General features: G+C 44.8%; 1 protein-coding gene across 1 annotated transcript in view; it reads right to left on the reverse strand.

Moving 5' to 3' along the window:
- LOC310854013 (kinesin-like protein KIF13B) overlaps window positions 1–21,991 on the reverse strand; it is a 138,665-nt gene that overhangs the window by 83,190 nt on the left and 33,484 nt on the right. Inside the window, exons 4-5 of the mRNA XM_083758486.1 lie at window positions 5,668–5,680; window positions 5,117–5,177 (exon numbers count right to left, since the gene is read on the reverse strand). Of these exons, the coding sequence (XP_083614612.1) occupies window positions 5,117–5,177; window positions 5,668–5,680 (74 nt within the window). The remainder of the gene's footprint in view (window positions 1–5,116; window positions 5,178–5,667; window positions 5,681–21,991) is intronic.

The following is a 21,991-nucleotide window of genomic DNA, read 5'->3' on the forward strand; positions in this document are numbered from 1 at the left end:
CACCTCTGATTGGACGACCTGCTCTACCTCCTGAGCCACAGTCACCTCTGATTGGACGACCTGCTCTACCTCCTGAGCCACAGTCACCTCTGATTGGACGACCTGCTCTACCTCCTGAGCCACAGTCACCTCTGATTGGACGACCTGCTCTACCTCCTGAGCCACAGTCACCTCTGATTGGACGACCTGCTCTACCTCCTGAGCCACAGTCGCCTCTGATTGGACGACCTGCTCTACCTCCTGAGCCACAGTCACCTCTGATTGGACGACCTGCTCTACCTCCTGAGCCACAGTCGCCTCTGATTGGACGACCTGCTCTACCTCCTGAGCCACAGTCACCTCTGATTGGACGACCTGCTCTACCTCCTGAGCCACAGTCACCTCTGATTGGACGACCTGCTCTACCTCCTGAGCCACAGTCGCCTCTGATTGGACGACCTGCTCTACCTCCTGAGCCACAGTCGCCTCTGATTGGACGACCTGCTCTACATCCTGAGCCACAGTCGCCACACATTCTCTACACATTATGCTGCTCTGACAGATACTGTATGTCAGAGTCTGTGTCTGGTGCTTTGTCAGAGTACTCATCTGTCTGCGTCACAAATGTGACCATATACAGTATGGAGATCTCTGTATGGGTGTGTCTGCCTGTGTCCCCATTATACCCATATATGGAGATCCCTGATGACATTAGTACACGTTAGTACATGGGTTTGTTTATGTCTGAGTCATAGTGACATGCCTATATATGGGCGTATGAGACAAAGTGATGTCAGAGGACAACTAGCTTGGTCCTCCCTCAACCCATTCTGACCTGAGATCAGATTCATAACGAGGTTTCCACTGGACACACACTGGTCTGATTAACCCATTCTGACCTGAGATCAGATTCTAAAAATGTCAGTCGTTCTTTGATTTTTCAAAAAATAGCAGACCTACAAGCTCGTATCGCGCCACTCGGTGGCGCGCTATGAGCTTGTAGATCTGCTATTTTTCAATAGCTAAAGCATAACATGATGCTGACACCAAAATGGGTTCCCGTTCAGAATGGGTTAAGCTAATTTCAAAATAGGATTGCATTATGTTTAATCAGACCAGTGTGTGTCCAGTGGAAACCTCGTATGAAGCTGATCTCAGGTCAGAATGGGTTCATCAGACCAGTGTCTAGAGTGGTGCCCGTTGGGCACTGGCCTACAGTACTTGGAACGATGCAAGTTGTAAATGAATGCCCCACCCAGTTATTATGTCTGTGCCCCTTTCATGCCTATATATGGAGTTCTTTATCAGGCATGCCGAAATGTGGAGTGATCAGGTGTGATCAATTGGCAAATTTGGGCCCTGTCCAGAGCCCCCCCCCCCCAGTGTCAGAGTACCCCTTCCACCCATCTGTCTGTGTCCCTTTTATGCCCGTTATAGAGATTTCTGTGTCAGGCATGCCTAAATATGAAGTGTTGTGATGTCAGAAAAGGCCAGCTCCATGTGTGGCGATATAGGGGTGATCAGGTCCAGAGCCCGGGCAGAGGCTTTTGTGCTGGTTCCGGACAACGGTGTATCCGACGGACTTGACACCAGGCCCTGCACTACCTGTAGTGGTGTGGAACGCATGTGTCGAATTTGACTTCGGTGGGGCGAACGGTCTTGGGTGGGGCGAACGGTCCTCGAGTTACGTTGCATTATAGACGTACGTGCAGAGACTCTGTGCATGTATAGATATACTGTAGTAGAAGATGCGCATTAAAGCTACAATATAGAATTTAGTTGAACGGATAAACTTTATTTTAACCCATACTTATTTTAACCCATTCTGACCGGGCACCCATTTTGGTGTCAGCATCATGTTATGCTTTAGCTATTTAAAAATAGCAGATCTACAAGCTCATATCGCGCCACCGAGTGGCGCGATACGAGCTTGTAGGTCTGCTATTTTTTGAAAAATCGAAGAACGACTGACATTTTTTTTAATCTGATCTCAGGTCAGAATGGGTTCATCAGACCAGTGTGTGTCCGGCGGAAACCTCGTATGAATCTGATCTCAGGTCAGAATGGGTTTTAATATAACTAGCACAGCTGCAGTAGTTTGAGGTAGTCCTTCCATTTATAAATGTACGCCCTGGTGATGTAGGTAGGCCACTGGTTGGTTGGTTGACCTGGTGATGTAAGGTAGGCCACTGGTTGGTTGGTTGGTTGACAGTGTCAATACAGTGATCTAAAGCAGATGGCTCACCGGATTGGACAACTAGCTTTATTGTAGTTCAGGGCAGGCATTGCGGTGCAATTACCTCTCTCTCCATTGGGAGACTGAGACAACAGACATGAAACCTGTGGATTGCAGCTTTAAATCCAATGTTCATTGGGAAGTGGTTTATGACTGAAAGTAGCAATTGAATTAATTTCATCAAGTGATTTCAGAAGATTTGTGAAACAAACAGTGTGAAAGGAGCGGACCCCCCCCCCCACACACACCCACACACACTAGCATCGTTTCCTAAACCAGCATGTGCACTTAAGCCTCTCCAGCTGATCCAAAATGCAGCAGCTCGCTTGGTCTTCAACCAGCCAAAATTCTCACATGTCTCCCCCCTGCTCCGCTCCCTCCACTGGCTCCCGGTCGCTGCCCGCACAGAATACAAAACTCTGATGCTGGCATTCAAAGCAACCAAAGGTATGGCTCCCCCATATCTTACAAGTATGATTGAACCCTACAAACCCTCCCGCGCACTCAGATCAGCCAACGCAGGGAAGCTGGAAGTACCCTCACTAAAAACGCCGGGACAACGCTCCACACGTCCCAAACTCTTCTCCCTTCTGGCTCCAAAACTGTGGAATGCACTTCCCATTGCAGTCAGAACTGCAGCATCACTCCCAATCTTCCGCCGTAGCCTGAAAACCCACCTTTTCAGACTCCATCATGGCCCTTAGCACTTACCCTAAACCCTTAGATAGCATTTCTGTTGGATTATATAGCATTTGATACAGACTTATAGCATGTTATGTAGACAGCACTGTAATTGTATTGTATGTAGTCATAGCACGCCATAGTACACATATATAGCATAGTAGTAAAGATGTATAGTTTATATGTATAGTGTATGTATAGTTTCACTATATAAATATTCCACTGTTACTTTCTTAGCTTACGCATGTTTCATGATAAATGCTTTTTATGTGATGTATTCCCATGCTTTGTTCTTGCTTAAATGTAAGTCGCTCTGGATTAAGAGCGTCTGCTAAATGCCTAAATTGTAAATTGTAAATTGTCTATGTAAAAAAATTATGATGTTTTAATAATATTGTGCCTGCTGTTTTACATACTGGCAACCAGGTGAAGAAATCACAGATTGAGGCCATTGCTAGAAAGGCAAATCAAATGCTGTAATCTTAAAAATATATATATGTCTCAATGCATGCGTCACATACTGTATATATATATATATATATATTAGGGCCGGGACTAATTGCGATTAATTACGATTAATTAACTACAGAAAAATTAATGCATTAAAAAAATTAACGCATTTTAATCGCACTATTTTTTTCACCGCGGAACGTTGTCACTGGGCAGTTTTCAGACGGACCTGCGCACCAAGTGTGCAGTGTGTCCTCTTCAGACAATAACACCACCAGAAACCGCAGACAGTTCACCAGACTGGGGGAAGCCGCTGAGATCACTTTGCTTGTCCCCGTGGATTGGAAATAGGATTTAAAAGGCTATCCGATGGTAGCGTGGATTACAGCACAGTTGTGTGCAATTATTCAATAAAGAATTATTACCCCTATTACTACAAAAACATTGTTTTATTGCTTAAACGTATGTATTCACTATTCATTGATTCACTAGTATACCAAAATCCATTTGAAAAAAATGCTTTCTCACTGTTCTCGGGTCAAATAATAATATGCGATTAAAATGCGATTAATCTAGATTAATTAATCGCAAAGCCTCTGATTAATTATATTAATTTTTTTAATCGAGTCCCAGCTCTAATATATATGTATATATGTATATGCGTCACAGGCACATTAAGAGCTCATAGATCGACTATTTTCGCTGCGCAACATGCTTCCACAGATGGAAGACATGCATAATCCAAATGACTGAAATCAGTTTAATCAACTTTAATCTGTGGAAACATCAAACTCTATGGACACTCAGCCATGGCACCGTGCGACAGCATGAAGCATACAATTACATAGAGTTTAAATGAGCTTACTACATTAACCCATTCTGACCGGGCACCCATTGTGGTGTCGGCATCATGTCACGCTTTAGCTATTGAAAAATAGCAGATCTACAAGCTCGTATCGCGCCACCGAGTGGCGCGATACGAGCTTGTAGGTCTGCTATTTTTGAAAAAAAATGGAAGAACGACTGATATTTTTTAGAATCTGATCTCAGGTCAGAATGGGTTCGTCAGACCAGCGTGTGTCCAGTGGAGACCTCGTATGAATCTGATCTCAGGTCAGAATGGGTTAAAAGACACTATATGGACAGTAAGGGCTCCTTGAAACGAATGGCTAAATCCAACGCGCAGATCCATCAGTAAGTTTGAATGTGACATTTATTTACATGTGAACTCAACTGCAGACTCTACTGGAGATGAATGGATGAATGGATGAATGGAGAGGCAGTAGACCATTAATAACACTACATTATACAGTCTGCTTTACAGTCTGTATACAGACAGACAGAGAGAGAGAGAGAGACATAACATTTAACACGGCTCAGAACAGCTGACACTTACAGCAGTATATCTGTTTTGGTCCATTTAAACGTATGCATGCACGCATGCATGCATGCATGCATGCATGCATGCATGCATGCATGCATGCATGCACGCATGCATGCATGCATGCATGCATGCGTGCATTAACATTACTTGGGAAACGGTGCAGCTATAAATATGTTCTTTAGAAGTGTGTTAGGTTTCTCATGGGGAATCTGAAACTGATAGCCGTGTATTATGGAGCAAACAATCTGAATCCATATCAGACTATGTACAGTATGGCTTCAGTGCATCCATTATGACTCGGCAAAATAGGAAGATGTTGTCAAACATCTTCAAACATAAATATGTTTTGTAAGAAATGATGAATCATTGTGTCTGGTTATGCTCACCTGCAAACTTGTCCTTCTCAGACTCATCCATGGACCAGAAGCAGTAGTCATAGGCAAAGGTCTGGAAGAGAGATACAAAATATATCAATTGACTGACAGACAGAACGAGAAGGATCCAAGTGTGGGAATCAGACTGCAAGACAGTCACAGTGACAAAGACAACTTTAACCCATTCTGACCTGAGATCAGATTCATACGAGGTTTCCACCGGACACACACTGGTCTGATTAAAAGAGGAATAGTGACTTCATTCATTGCCTACTGAAATAAATCACATCCCAAGGATAAACATTTCAGAAGACATTTACAATGAATCCCTACCAAATATGTGTTTCTGAAACACTAAAGGTAAAACACCAAACACGCAGGTACTGTACCAGCATTGGGAACTTAGAAGTCTGGACAGAATGATATACAGTGTGTTTATCCTTCAAACAAGCGTCCAACTTTGTCAAGCTGTGTGTGTGTGTGTGTGTGTGTGTGTGTGTGTGTGTGTGTGTGTGTGTGTGTGTGTGTGTGTGTGTGTGTGTGTGTGTGTGTGTGTGTGTTACCTTGGTTTGACTCCTGACAATGTTGCAGGACAGGTCACAGTTCATGGGGATCACACGGAGACACAGGAAGAGACAGAGAAAGAAAACATTTAGTTTATGGTTGAAACCACAGCTTTGACAGTGACAGTGTACAGTGCATCTACAGTGTATGAAGCCTTCTGGTCCATTTAATTTATTATATACGCTGGTTTAAACACGCACACACAGAATTATACCAAGCTACACAGTAAATGCTCCACGCATCTTTATGTACGTGTGTAAGTACGTCTGTAATCCACGTAACCTCACTGAATTCAAATCCAATGCACGCGTTCCACACCACCACAGGGAGTGCAGTGACCGGCCTCGAGTCAGTCGGATACACGGTTGTCCAGGATCGCCACAAAAGGCTCTGGTCAGGCTCCTAATGAGCCTAAGTCCCCACACTTGTAGAATTCCCAGGCTCTGATCAACTAGAGTACTATAGACTGTGAAGTCAGTACATGAGTCATACGCTTCAAGACATACAGTACACACATAGGCACAGGGACGTGATGCATACAGTATTTATGTAAGATGGGGTGGGTTATAAGTGAGACAGAGGGTGAGACAGACACTGGTCATATGAGAGAGAGAGAGAGAGAAGGGCAAACAGAAGGGCAAACGACAGAAAGAGTGAGAGTAGGGCACAGAGAGTGAGTAAGGAACTGGGTTAACACAGCGAAGACTATTTGAGAGTGAGAGAGTGCAACAGTGAGGGGTGAGATAGTGAGGAGTGAGATAGTGAGAGGGGTGAGACAGTGAGGGGTGAGTTTGAGTTAGAGGGAAGAGAGTGAGCAGGATGACTGACGGTAGGAAGGAATTCCAGCGTTCACCGCTTCAACTGAATGCTGAGTCATCAGAAGGGTGTGTCAGGAGAAATGGAACACTTAGGAAAAGCACACGCACGCACGCACACACGCACACACGCACGCACACATGCACGCACGCACGCATGCACGCACACACGCACGCACGCACGCACAAACGTGCACACGCACGCACACACGCACGCACAGTAAATAGTACTAAATACACAAGAGCCTGGTTGTTCGACAGATTTGTCATGAACTATACTGATTCCAATATTTTGGTGAAAACTTCACCAAAATGAGAGAGCGACTCGGCAAAGAATCAGCCTTCCCATTTAATGGGAAGGCTGATTCTTTGCCGATTCTCTCTCTCTCTCAAAGATTTGAATATTCATATTAATGTAGAGAACTCTGTAGTACCCTTAAAAGCTCTGCAGAGCAGTGCAGACACAAGTGTCTTTCATTCTAGACAGGCATGTTTATTGTTTACCATAATATATATATATATATATATATATATATATCAAGACAGAGATGCTGTGTAGCCAGTTTGTCATCAAATGAAGAAAAAGATGCAGGAGGAGATAAGTTTTAGCTTCATGGTTTGAATAAAGAGAGAGTAATGGACATCACAATTAGTGATCGACCGATTTGTTTTGCTACAGTGCAAACATGTACTGTAGCAGCATATATATATAATTTTCAATATCTATCTATCTATGAATGCACCAAGTGTGTGTGTGTGTGTGTGTGTGTGTGTGTGTGTGTGTGTGTAATTGTCCAGAACTGCGCCAAAAAGGCCTCTGACCAGGCCCATGCCCAGCGTCCATATAAGGAGCTGGCCTGCTCTGACCTCACAGCACTCCATATTTGGACCTGACACAAGACAGAACTCCACAAGCTGGCTGCATATACTCCCTATTTGGGCATGCCTTTCAAAGAACTCCATATATGGGCATAAAAGGGAGACAGACATAATATCTGGGTGGGGCATTCATTTACAACTTGCATCGTAGCAAGTAGGTCCCAATGGGCTGTAGGGGCACCGGATTTTCAATGAAAGTGGTTGTTTCACCATGTTTGCGCATTCATGAGAAATATAATAATCTGTCGTTTCTTTCAGATTATTTGTTTTTAGCACAGATACCGATATTAATTAAAATCATGAATATCGAAGCCGATATAATCACAATACCAACTCAACACACAACTCTGCTCACTTGACTGCACATTAGTGAAAGTTGCAAAGTTCTGTTCTGAAGGTTCAAATTTTAAAACTTTGAACCTTACAATCGCACGTTTGCACGTTTTTCCCCAGCATCCCTAATCTGGGTGGAACATTAGCCAGAAATAGCAGATCTACAAGCATTGTGAGCTTGTAGATTTTCTATGTTTGTGTAAATCAGTACAGTAAACAGTGCAACTCAGGTCGGTTTTACTTTTACCAAGTATGTAGGGGCTAAAAGTGGTTGAACTGAACGTATTCTGCGGCACTCCTGGACTTGTGTCACGGAACTCACTTTGAGAAACCCTGCTTTACAGGTCCCCCAAAAGACATGATTAGACGACTGGTGTTTCAGAACGCTGCTGCTCCTGTCCTTACTATTGCCAAGAAAGCGGTTCATATATCTTTACGGTTCATATATAGCTATATAAAATAAACTATTTCAAAATACTACTATTGGTTTAGGGCCAAAATAATAGAATGTCATTGTGATCACTGTGATCATAAACCATCCACGCCTCTAGAACTGGTCTGCTTTCTGTCCCCAGAAACAGAACTAAATGTGAGTAGTGTTCATTTTTTGTGCACCACATAAAATCCCAGAAAATTGTAGGTACGCCACAAGTCATATAGTTCTTTTAAAAGCAAAACTATAGCAAAAAAAAATGTAAAAAAAAGAAATCCCTGCACTGTAATAGTAATTTGTTTTACTCGTTTTTATTATTTATTATTAATAAATTCCAATGTCCCATAATGTCCATGATGTTTATTGGGCTTGGACTTAATTGTGCTGTCTTGATGTCTTAATGCATAATGTTTTGTGTAGAGCACTTTGAACTGCCTCGTGTTAAAATGTACTATGCAAATTAACTTACATTGCTGGCCAACAATGCCGGTTGAGGAGGTTTGGCATCGGACAGGACCTATAATGTGCCAAGTTTGGTTTATTTTTTATACCCATCACATCCCACGGGGTAACTTAACCCATTTTGGGGCGGGAACCCCTTTTGGTGTTAACATTATGTTATGCTTTAGCTATTGAAAAATAGCAGACCTACAAGCTCGTAGCGCGCCACTCGGTGGCGCGCTACGAGCTTGTAGATCTGCTTTTTTTTTTTTTTTGACGAACGACTGACATAGAAACATGGCTTTTTCAGAAAACTGTCATTTTCAAACAGACATTTTTAGAATCTGATCTCAGGTCAAAATGGGCTAATTCAGTTTCCAGCTTTACCCAGCTGAGTGCTGCCCACAGAGGAGCTTCATCCAGATGAGTGCTGCCTACAGAGGAGCTTCATCCAGATGAGTGCTGCCTACAGAGGAGCTTCACCCAGATGAGTGCTGCCTACAGAGGAGCTTCATCCAGATGAGTGCTGCCTACAGAGGAGCTCCACCCAGATGAGTGCTGCCTACAGAGGAGCTTCACCCAGATGAGTGCTGCCTACAGAGGAGCTTCATCCAGATGAGTGCTGCCTACAGAGGAGCTTCACCCAGATGAGTGCTGCCTACAGAGGAGCTTCCCCCAGATGAGTGCTGCCTACAGAGGAGCTTCATCCAGATGAGTGCTGCCTACAGAGGAGCTTCATCCAGATGAGTGCTGCCTACAGAGGAGCTTCATCCAGATGAGTGCTGCCTACAGAGGAGCTTCACCCAGATGAGTGCTGCCTACAGAGGAGCTTCACCCAGATGAGTGCTGCCTACAGAGGAGCTTCCCCCAGATGAGTGCTGCCTACAGAGGAGCTTCACCCAGATGAGTGCTGCCTACAGAGGAGCTTCATCCAGATGAGTGCTGCCTACAGAGGAGCTTCACCCAGATGAGTGCTGCCTACAGAGGAGCTTCATCCAGATGAGTGCTGCCTACAGAGGAGCTTCACCCAGATGAGTGCTGCCTACAGAGGAGCTTCATCCAGATGAGTGCTGCCTACAGAGGAGCTTCATCCAGATGAGTGCTGCCTACAGAGGAGCTTCATCCAGATGAGTGCTGCCTACAGAGGAGCTTCATCCAGATGAGTGCTGCCTACAGAGGAGCTTCATCCAGATGAGTGCTGCCTACAGAGGAGCTTCATCCAGATGAGTGCTGCCCACAGAGGAGCTTCATCCAGATGAGTGCTGCCTACAGAGGAGCTTCACCCAGATGAGTGCTGCCTACAGAGGAGCTTCACCCAGATGAGTGCTGCCTACAGAGGAGCTTCACCCAGATGAGTGCTGCCTACAGAGGAGCTTCATCCAGATGAGTGCTGCCTACAGAGGAGCTCCATCCAGATGAGTGCTGCCTACAGAGGAGCTTCATCCAGATGAGTGCTGCCTACAGAGGAGCTTCACCCAGATGAGTGCTGCCTACAGAGGAGCTTCATCCAGATGAGTGCTGCCTACAGAGGAGCTTCACCCAGATGAGTGCTGCCTACAGAGGAGCTTCACCCAGATGAGTGCTGCCTACAGAGGAGCTTCACCCAGATGAGTGCTGCTCAGAGAGGAGCTTCACCCAGATGAGTGCTGCCTACAGAGGAGCTTCATCCAGATGAGTGCTGCCTACAGAGGAGCTTCACCCAGATGAGTGCTGCCTACAGAGGAGCTCCACCCAGATGAGTGCTGCCTACAGAGGAGCTTCACCCAGATGAGTGCTGCCTACAGAGGAGCTTCACCCAGATGAGTGCTGCCTACAGAGGAGCTTCACCCAGATGAGTGCTGCCTACAGAGGAGCTTCATCCAGATGAGTGCTGCCTACAGAGGAGCTTCACCCAGATGAGTGCTGCCTACAGAGGAGCTTCATCCAGATGAGTGCTGCCTACAGAGGAGCTTCATCCAGATGAGTGCTGCCTACAGAGGAGCTTCACCCAGATGAGTGCTGCCTACAGAGGAGCTTCACCCAGATGAGTGCTGCCTACAGAGGAGCTTCATCCAGATGAGTGCTGCCTACAGAGGAGCTTCATCCAGATGAGTGCTGCCTACAGAGGAGCTTCACCCAGATGAGTGCTGCTCAGAGAGGAGCTTCACCCAGATGAGTGCTGCCTACAGAGGAGCTTCACCCAGATGAGTGCTGCCTACAGAGGAGCTTCATCCAGATGAGTGCTGCCTACAGAGGAGCTTCACCCAGATGAGTGCTGCCTACAGAGGAGCTTCACCCAGATGAGTGCTGCCTACAGAGGAGCTCCATCCAGATGAGTGCTGCCTACAGAGGAGCTCCACCCAGATGAGTGCTGCCTACAGAGGAGCTTCACCCAGATGAGTGCTGCCTACAGAGGAGCTCCATCCAGATGAGTGCTGCCTACAGAGGAGCTCCATCCAGATGAGTGCTGCCCACAGAGGAGCTCCATCCAGATGAGTGCTGCCTACAGAGGAGCTCCACCCAGATGAGTGCTGCCTACAGAGGAGCTTCATCCAGATGAGTGCTGCCTACAGAGGAGCTTCACCCAGATGAGTGCTGCTCAGAGAGGAGCTTCATCCAGATGAGTGCTGCCTACAGAGGAGCTTCACCCAGATGAGTGCTGCCTACAGAGGAGCTTCACCCAGATGAGTGCTGCCTACAGAGGAGCTTCATCCAGATGAGTGCTGCCTACAGAGGAGCTCCACCCAGATGAGTGCTGCCTACAGAGGAGCTTCACCCAGATGAGTGCTGCCTACAGAGGAGCTCCATCCAGATGAGTGCTGCCTACAGAGGAGCTTCATCCAGATGAGTGCTGCCTACAGAGGAGCTCCACCCAGATGAGTGCTGCCTACAGAGGAGCTTCCCCCAGATGAGTGCTGCCTACAGAGGAGCTTCATCCAGATGAGTGCTGCCTACAGAGGAGCTTCATCCAGATGAGTGCTGCCTACAGAGGAGCTTCATCCAGATGAGTGCTGCCTACAGAGGAGCTTCACCCAGATGAGTGCTGCCTACAGAGGAGCTTCACCCAGATGAGTGCTGCCTACAGAGGAGCTTCATCCAGATGAGTGCTGCCTACAGAGGAGTTTCATCCAGATGAGTGCTGCCTACAGAGGAGCTTCACCCAGATGAGTGCTGCCTACAGAGGAGCTTCATCCAGATGAGTGCTGCCTACAGAGGAGCTTCATCCAGATGAGTGCTGCCTACAGAGGAGCTTCACCCAGATGAGTGCTGCCTACAGAGGAGCTTCACCCAGATGAGTGCTGCCTACAGAGGAGCTCCACCCAGATGAGTGCTGCCTACAGAGGAGCTTCATCCAGATGAGTGCTGCCTACAGAGGAGCTCCACCCAGATGAGTGCTGCCTACAGAGGAGCTTCATCCAGATGAGTGCTGCCTACAGAGGAGCTTCATCCAGATGAGTGCTGCCTACAGAGGAGCTTCATCCAGATGAGTGCTGCCTACAGAGGAGCTTCACCCAGATGAGTGCTGCCTACAGAGGAACGTGGAGGGGGGAGCATTTAGGGGTTAAGTGTCTTGCTGAGAGCTGGAATCGTACCTGGGACCTCCGGAGTCCACTAAGCATTATCTTCATGCATGGGATGAGGACACTTTTCTATAGACTCAGAGAAGCATAGCAAAGCTGTGTGACCCCTGGAGCCCGATATGGTACAAACGCAACGATATGCCCCGTACTGTATATCAGTCAATCAGATATATCGGACTATCTATTCGTCTTCAATTAGTACAAGATGCTGCTGCTCGCCTTCTAAATGGCTCCAGGAAATTCGACCACATCACTCCCGTTTTACCTACACTGGTTCCCAATCTCCTTCAGAATCTCCTTCTCACCATATTATACAAGGCCAGGTCCGGTCTCGCTCCGCCCTACATCCCCGATCTAATCTCCCCCTATGTCCCAGCTCGCTGCCTGAGATCATCAACCAGAGCGTCTAGAATCTAGATCCCAAAGTTTGTAAGCTAAAGACCAAAGGAGATCTGGCTTTCAGCACCACAGCTCCGACACTTTGGAGAGCCCTTGGAGATCAAGCTCGCTAAATCAGTGTTCTCTTTTAAATCCCTTCTGAAAACACGTCAGTTTTATAGATTTGCCTTCATTGCCAACTCCAATTAATATTTTGTATTTATTTTTGCAGATGTTTTGCTGCTGCTGCTGATTATATTTGGCTGTTTATTGAAATGTTTTCTGCTGCTTATCTTTTGTGTAAAGCACTTTGTAATGCAATTTTGAAATGTGTTATATAAATAAAGTTTTATTATTATTACTTACAAATATACAGTAACTGTAAACATGTGATGCACCACCTACACATACAGTACACGTGGTCCATGAAAGCAGGAGTACAATATACTCGGCTACAAATCCATCAAAATACTGCAGTGTTAACTTTTACACTTTCAGAGTTAAATTAACTGGATTCCTGTGAGCTGTCAACAAACCCACTGGGCAATTAAAACCCATTCTGACCCGAGATCAGATTCATACGAGGTTTCCGCCGGACACACACTGGTCTGATGAACCCATTCTGACCTGAGATCAGATTCATACGAGGTTTCCGCCGGACACACACTGGTCTGATGAACCCATTCTGACCTGAGATCAGATTCTAAAAATGTCAGTCGTTCTTCGATTTTTCAAAAAATAGCAGACCTACAAGCTCGTATCGCGCCACTCGGTGGCGCGATATGAGCTTGTAGATCTGCTATTTTTAAATAGCTAAAGCATAACATGATGCTGATGCCCGGTCAGAATGGGTTAAATAGTCCCAAGTGGCCGTGACCTCGTGACCTCTTGCTGCTTCAGTGTAAATTACAGAGCACTTGCACTAGCCTCGACGACCTTGCAGGTAAATGCGACAATGTAATTTACATAGCATGTTATGTAGACAAGAGGCCAGTGCATTGGTGACCTGGCATCCTATAGTGTGTATAGTTTCAATGTACAGATTATTACATTGAGGATATTCTACTGTTAAGACTGATGATAGCTTATTGATTAATATATATTGCTGCCAGATTACTGTTACTATGCATTTGATGCATTACCTTGCGTTGCGTTGTTCTTGCTTACTGTAAATCGCTCTGGATCTTCTGAATGCCTTGTAAATTGTAGAGTAGGCATTTAACTCATTCTGAACGGGCACCCATTTTGGTGTCAGCATCATGTTATGCTTTAGCTATTGAAAAATAGCAGATCTACAAGCTCATATCGCGCCACCGAGTGGCGCGATACGAGCTTGTAGGTCTGCTATTTTTGAAAAAAATCGAAGAACGACTGACATTTTTAGAATCTGATCTCAGGTCAGAATGGGTTCATCAGACCAGTGTGTGTCCAGCGGAAACCTCGTATGAATCTGATCTCAGGTCAGAATGGGTTAACGTGCGTGCACAATACAAGTCTGAATCATAATTCACGTTATGAATAATAACGTTATTATGACGTTATGACTTTATTACCAAGGATTTCTTATCCGCTTACAAACAATGATTTTCTTTTGAGCACCTGGAGCAGAGACAACCTAACCCAACCATGTACATAATGACATCATGTTGGACTGGCATTATCCGACTCTGAAACATACCCAGGCCAGCTCACATGGAGCGTAATGTTTGTGGACCTATCACCATTTAATTTCAGCTCACGCAACCATCCATTCCCCTCCATTGCGCTCCATTTAACTCACAGTCACACAGGGTCACAGACACACTGTTCACACGGAAACCGGCACACAACTGGTTTTGCATATGATCTACTTCCATCTACAGAGAATGTTTTACACATCATTTACACATTAAGATTAACACGTTTGATAACTAACGCAGCGTGTGATTACGGCAGTGGAGCAACACCACCAGTCCACACACCATCACTGTCTACCAGTCCTTTTAAAGCTCCCTGCTCCATCCCTGGCACAAGATGAAGATAACCCAGTGAACTGCTTCAGTCGTTCAATCACCTGGCTGCCGCTAAGCTAAAGCTATGCCACCAAATGGTATAGTGCTGTCACAATTACATTTAACCCATTCTGACCTGAGATCAGATTCATACGAGGTTTTCCACTGGACACACACTGGTCTGATGAACCCATTCTGACCCGAGATCAGATTCTAAAAATCCGTCGTTCTTCGATTTTTCAAAAATGGCAGACCTACAAGCTCGTATCGCGCCACTCGGTGGCGCGATATGAGCTTGTAGATCTGCTATTTTTCAATAGCTAAAGCATAACATGATGCTGACACCAAAATGGGTGCCCGGTCAGAATGGGTTAAGTTGACGATTGTCACACAATGTTTTTTGTGTGGCACAAAGATTGTCACAAATATTTAATTATGTTTTTTTTTTGCATTGAACATTGGGAACGTTACAATTTGTATTTCTGTTTGCCTTTTAGACTTTGTAATCACAAATTGCACAGGGCAGATATGACAAATATAGCTTAAAGGAGCACACATCACTTTGTGCCGTGTTGTAAGCTTGTAGATCAGCCATTTCCTCTATTCTTGAAAATGTATATATGGTATGTATATATTACAGTATATACATATATTTTTCAACATGGAAACTAATTCTGATTATCTCAAATGAATGTGATTAGGCGATTATGTAATAATTTTGACAGACCTACCAAATGGACACGAAGACTGAATAAGGATGCACAGAAATTAGGGATGAACATTGATATTTTTGCCCGATATCTGATAACCGATTAATTGCATGGTCCAACTAGTCGATCAATACCAATACCGATATTTCTATGCAAGTTTCCGGCAGGGTTTACCTTACAGCTGTTATACAGGAAATGTGATTCATTCTACAGTATAGGTACAGATGCATATACAGCCTACATTAAGCTCGTCTGCTATTTTTGAAAAATCGAAGAACGACTGACATAGAAACATAGAAAACTGTCAGGATGTAGAAGACATTTTTAGAATTTGATCTCAGGTCAGAATGGGAAACTGTCAGGATGTAGAAGACATTTATAGAATCTGATCTCAGGTCAGAATGGGCTAGTGGAGGCTATACCGGTATGTCAGGACTGGCAGCAGATCCCACCCTGATGCTCTGGGCCACTCTTCCCAGATATAGTAGGCCTGTGTGTGTGTGTGTGTGTGTGTGTGTGTGTGTGTGTGTGTGTGTGTGTGTGTGTGTGTGTGTGTGTGTGTGTGCGTGCGCGCGGACATGCACACATATCTGGTATGTGTGCCAATTTCACAAATTCCTCTGCACTCATTGTACTCAGCAATTGTTTGTGGGTGCACAGATACAGCATGTCCTATGACAATGTGTGCAAGTTATTCATATGAAAATATCACCATGAAATTGGTCTGCATTAATCGCACTCATGATTGCATTAGCTGTGCATTATGTGCGTCATCGACAAAAGAAATGCTTAGTAATAGTCATAGGAATGTGTCCATTCGTTTATTTAATCAGAAAATCATTAAAATTGTGTTTGCCATAATTATACAGAAAGCAGCCATTTCAGGTTGGTGAGGTTAAGAACTGAGCATTTTAATGTTGATTTCAAAATGACTACTAACTAACTATTGGCTTATAGACCGGTAGGTTACTTCAACCAACGGATTACTATGAATATGCTCGTAATCTTTCAAGAAAAAAAAATCTGCATTTTTTTTTTCCAATTCTTTTTATAAGGTTTTACTTTTCACTTTCACCTTTTTAAAGCATGCTAACTTTCCAGAAATAGAAAGCCTGTGGTTAATATTTGCTTGGATTTCCCATGGTTGATGTAACTGGTAGGCGGGTCCACATGCAGCCTTCCCAAGAGACACCGACCGAACTAGCACAAAAATGGTACCATGTCATAAATGACTATTAGTAAGAACCAATTATATGAAGATAATAATAACTAGAAAAGTAGCAATTTTGGGGAAAATTGCAAAGTGTGGTTGCCGTAATCACTTATATATAGGTCCCTCCCACACATTGTGTTAGACAATTACAATGTCACGTCACACCTGTGATCATGTGTAAGTAATCCGTTTGTTGCTTTCTGCAACAAACGGTTATTTTTTGTATTTGTGCCCCCCCCCCCCCCCCCCCCCTCTGGGTGTGCTAGCCAATTATAATGTCACGTTACCCCATGTGATCATGTGTACGAAATTGAAGGGTATTTATCCACAAAAAAAGAAAAAGTAATGTCTCTTGGCTCTGAGGGGCAACCAGGGGGGGCAGTGAGCAAGGGGCCAGCGAGGCACTCCAATGCTGAAGCGCTGCAGGGCCCTAGTGGTAAGAGGAAGGACTGCAGGGCCCTAGTGGTAAGAGGAAGGACTGCAGGGCCCTAGTGGTAAGAGGAAGGACTGCAGGGCCCTAGTGGTAAGAGGAAGGACTGCAGGGCCCTAGTGGTAAGAGGAAGGACTGCAGGGCCCTAGTGGTAAGAGGAGGGACTGCAGGGCCCTAGTGGTAAGAGGAAGGACTGCAGGGCCCTAGTGGTAAGAGGAAGGACTGCAGGGCCCTAGTGGTAAGAGGAGGGACTGCAGGGCCCTAGTGGTAAGAGGAAGGACTGCAGGGCCCTAGTGGTAAGAGGAGGGACTGCAGGGCCCTAGTGGTAAGAGGAGGGACTGCAGGGCCCTAGTGGTAAGAGGAAGGACTGCAGGGCCCTAGTGGTAAGAGGAAGGACTGCAGGCGGACCCGTGGATTCATGACGAGGAAACCCTGTGCAGCTGGGCTTTAACCCATTCTGACCTGAGATCAGATTCATACGAGGTTTCCACTGGACACACGCTGGTCTGACGAACCCATTCTGACCTGAGATCAGATTCTAAAAATGTCAGTCGTTCTTCGATTTTTCAAAAATAGCAGACCTACAAGCTCGTATCGCGCCACTCGGTGGCGCGATATGAGCTTGTAGATCTGCTATTTTTAAATAGCTAAAGCACGACATGATGCTAACACCAAAATGGGTGCCCGGTCAGAATGGGTTAACATTGAGCGCTCGGTTGCACTTCCGCATTGGACCACCAACATTTGGAGGTCAAATGCGGAAATGCGCCCAAAAAGGCGTAAATAGACGGTCCCTCCGGCGGCTTCAAAACGCCACAGAGCAACTTCCACTGACATGAATAGCGGAGGGGGCGGAGCTTCGCGCCAGTTCAGTCTCTATCCTTTTAATACTCTATGGCAGTGAGGCTGGATTTGTGTGAAGCCAGTATAGGAAATCCTGACTTCCTGGAAGTTCATATAATGGCCTGTTGTGGCGCTGTCATTGGGCCAGCCAATGAATGGCCAGCTGGGCCCAAACGGATCTAGAAAGATTTACTGACGGGCTTCATCTTACGTCCATATCAGACCCGGAGAACGCTTTGTCCATATTTTTTTTACAGTCTATGGGGCCAACCACACTAATACTATTCTTTATAGTCCTGAAAGATATTCATTTTCACATTGAAAATAGTCGCCCTTTAACCCATTCTGACCGGGCACCCATTTTGGTGTCGGCATCATGTTATGCTTTATCTATTGAAAAATAGCAGATCTACAAGCTCGTATCGCGCCACCGAGTGGCGCGCTACGAGCTTGTAGGTCTGCTATTTTTTGAAAAATCGAAGAGCGACTGACATTTTTATAGAATCTGATCCCAGGTCAGAATGGGTTCATCAGACCAGTGTGTGTCCGGCGGAAACCTCGTGTGAATCTGATCACAGGTCAGAATGGGTTAACTGTTGTGGTTGCACGGACCCATGGTCTAAATGTGTCGAGGTACCATGGCTGGTAAGCTCCCAAGCGGACATCTGTTTGCTTGGCAGAACCGCATGGCTCTGGCAACTGGGCCCATAAACATAAAGCATGAGGGGCATCCGAGCTGATATATGGACAGACGGCTGTAGAAGACATTTATAGAATCTGATCTCAGGTCAGAATGGGCTAGTGGAGGCTGATATATGGACAGACGGCTGCTCAACCTCAAGATCTGTCAGCCCGTGCGTGCAACCACCCCCCCCCCCCCCCCCCCCCCCCCTCACCCCACCCCGCCCAACACAACGCCCAGAAAACCTGTTCCACTGAGCCCTATAATAACCCCAGTGCCAGGAGGAAGAATTCATGCCATCCACCGACTGAATGCTGGGGAGGTGCCGATACGTTTGTCTGCATCCATCATCTAGAGAACGTTGGTCCTCAAGTCCCGGACCCTGGGGGTCCACACAGGGACTCATTAACCCATTCTGACCTGAGATCAGATTCATACGAGGTTTCCGCCGGACACACACTGGTCTGATGAACCCATTCTGACCTGAGATCAGATTCTAAAAAATGTCAGTCGTTCTTCGATTTTTCAAAAAATAGCAGACCTACAAGCTCGTATCGCGCCACTCGGTGGCGCGATATGAGCTTGTAGATCTGCTATTTTTCAACAGCTAAAGCATAACATGATGCCAACACCAAAATGGGTGCCCGTTCAGAATGGGTTAAATATATATTATATTTAATGAGTCCCTCCACTGGCTCCCGGTCCCGGTCGCTGCCCGCACAGAATACAAAACTCTGATGCTGGCATTCTAAGCAACCAAAGGTATGGCTCCCCCATATCTTGCAAGTATGACTGAACTATAGGGATGTCAGTAATGGATAGTTTCCCAGCCGGTTAGCCGATAGGATTAACCGGGTCATTAACGGATAGTGGTTGATTTTTTTCTTTTTTTTTTAATAGGCTACCCCAAATGTAATATGCATGTGTATAGGCTACATAATTAAAGTTGGTAGACGAATGGTATACATTTATTTATGCTCCTTTTTTAAAAGACAAACAAAAAATTGTTGTAGGCTTAATCATCAATAAACAACGCATCGCATCTGCATGATGCATGCATCTGCGCGTCTACAGTACAGAGGTCCGCCGGTTCTAGTCCAACAAAACATAAATAAATCCAGTCCAGATCTGAGCAACCTATACTTACCGTATAAAGCCACTGGACGCATGGGCTAAGCCTTTTTTTATTATTAAGGAAGATCAGCATGCATGTCACCGTGTTCTGTTTGTTGACTTTTCGCTGACGAGAAACCCCTCAAACATGGATAGCACATGGCTAACCCTAACCCTAAACCCTCAAACATGGATAGCACATGGCTAACTTGATAGCCGTAAACCCTCAAACATCGATAGCACATGGCTAACCCTAACCCTAAACCCTCAAACATGGATAGCACATGGCTAACTTGATAGCCGTAAAAGCCGTGCCAGTGTGGGGACTCGGGAGACTCCTGTTGAATATAGATCAACTATTTCCTATTTAATTTTTTTGGAAAGAATTTTTTTAATCATTAAATGTGATTTCTATGTATGTAATTTGTCATATGATGCCCTGTGATTAAAGCCTAGTATTAAAGGTTTTATGACATTCATTTTCATTTATTTTTATTTTTATTTTTTATTTTAGGTTTTATGACCTCAATTACACCCAAAAAACCTGAACTTTGAACATTCAGTGGATTTTCTGTGGTCTGAAGTTTTCTTTGGGGTTTTTTGGGCCTTTTGAGCTACAATGAAAACAGGCAACACAGTGAAACAGTGACATCTGCTGGCAAATCCCATTGACATATATGGGATTTGCAGTAAGTGATGTCACTTACAGCCGGCAAATCAGAGCACCTGTTTGAGCCAGAAAACCCCAGAACACAGAAAATCTACTGAATGTTAAAAGTTCATGTTTTTTGGGTGCAATTGAGATTAGAAAACCTAAAAAAAACAAGAACAATTCCAAAACCTTTTTTTTAATGTCACAATCCCTTTAAGGCAAACAGAAATACAAATTGTAACATTCCGATTGTCAGTGTTTTTGTGTGACATTAATCGTCAACTTAAATTTGTAATGGTGACAGCCCTAGTTAAATGTGTAATGGTGACAGCCCTAGTTAAATGTGTAATGGTGACAGCCCTAGTTAAATGTGTAATGGTGACAGCCCTAGTTAAATGTGTAATGGTGACAGCCCTAGTTAAATGTGTAATGGTGACAGCCCTAGTTAAATGTGTAATGGTGACAGCCCTAGTTAAATGTGTAATGGTGACAGCCCTAGTTAAATGTGTAATGGTGACAGCCCTAGTTAAATTTGTAATGGTGACAGCCCTAGTTAAATGTGTAATGGTGACAGCCCTAGTTAAATGTGTAATGGTGACAGCCCTAGTTAAATGTGTAATGGCGACAGCCCTAGTTAAATGTGTAATGGTGACAGCCCTAGTTAAATGTGTAATGGTGACAGCCCTAGTTAAATTTGTAATGGTGACAGCCCTAGTTAAATGTGTAATGGTGACAGCCCTAGTTAAATGTGTAATGGTGACAGCCCTAGTTAAATGTGTAATGGTGACAGCCCTAGTTAAATGTGTAATGGTGACAGCCCTAGTTAAATGTGTAATGGTGACAGCCCTAGTTAAATGTGTAATGGTGACAGCCCTAGTTAAATGTGTAATGGTGACAGCCCTAGTTAAATGTGTAATGGTGACAGCCCTAGTTAAATGTGTAATGGTGACAGCCCTAGTTAAATGTGTAATGGTGACAGCCCTAGTTAAATGTGTAATGGTGACAGCCCTAGTTCCTAACTGGCTCAAAACATAAAGCACTAGTGTCGTCTCTACTCAAAACACCAGCTGGATAGAATGTGGAGTCTTGACCTTTGACCTGCGTAGGGTTGGCATGTTGAATTCTTATCAATTCATCACTGATCCTTAACATTATGCAAATCAATGCACCAAACTAAAGATGGCACAACGCCGTGCTCGGGGCAAATTATTTGCGCTGCTAAAACTGCTCGTTAATGTTATGGGTAATATGCCATCACACATGTCACTTTGATTGATGGGTCTGACTGAACTGACGGGCTCGGTGACATTTTGTGCACTGTGCACACACACACACACACACACACCTCGTTGCATCAGCCATGCTGTGAAGGAGGCTTTAGAAGGAGGTCAATGAATGAGCATGACGGGCACCGCTAAAACATAAAACATGAGAAAGACATCAACTCCTCAGTCACTTGAATAGACTTTTCCACTGAGGTCACGACGTCAGTAACGGTTAGTAGTAGCGACTGTCCAATGACCACAAAGAGGATCCACATCACAAGCGCATTAGGGCAAAAAATTAAAAATAAAAAAATACGTATAACATAAGGTGTTTGGGATGCAATGTAGGGAGTACACACTGTAGTGGGGCACACCATACTGTATGTGAGGCATGAATTCAGTTCACATCTTGATGTATTTCCAAGCACAGCTTTGCTTTCCATTGTGGATAGTATAACATTGTTCTTCCTGATTATTATACACTATTGTTCAAGTTCAGACAAACATTGACAATAACTAAACATTCCTATTAATTCCCATGGAAGGAAAACCTTATGTCAGGTCACGTGACTGTGTGAAACCTTT

Source organism: Protomyctophum parallelum, assembly GCF_964188405.1.
Source record: "Protomyctophum parallelum genome assembly, chromosome: 2".
NCBI lineage: Eukaryota > Metazoa > Chordata > Actinopteri > Myctophiformes > Myctophidae > Protomyctophum > Protomyctophum parallelum.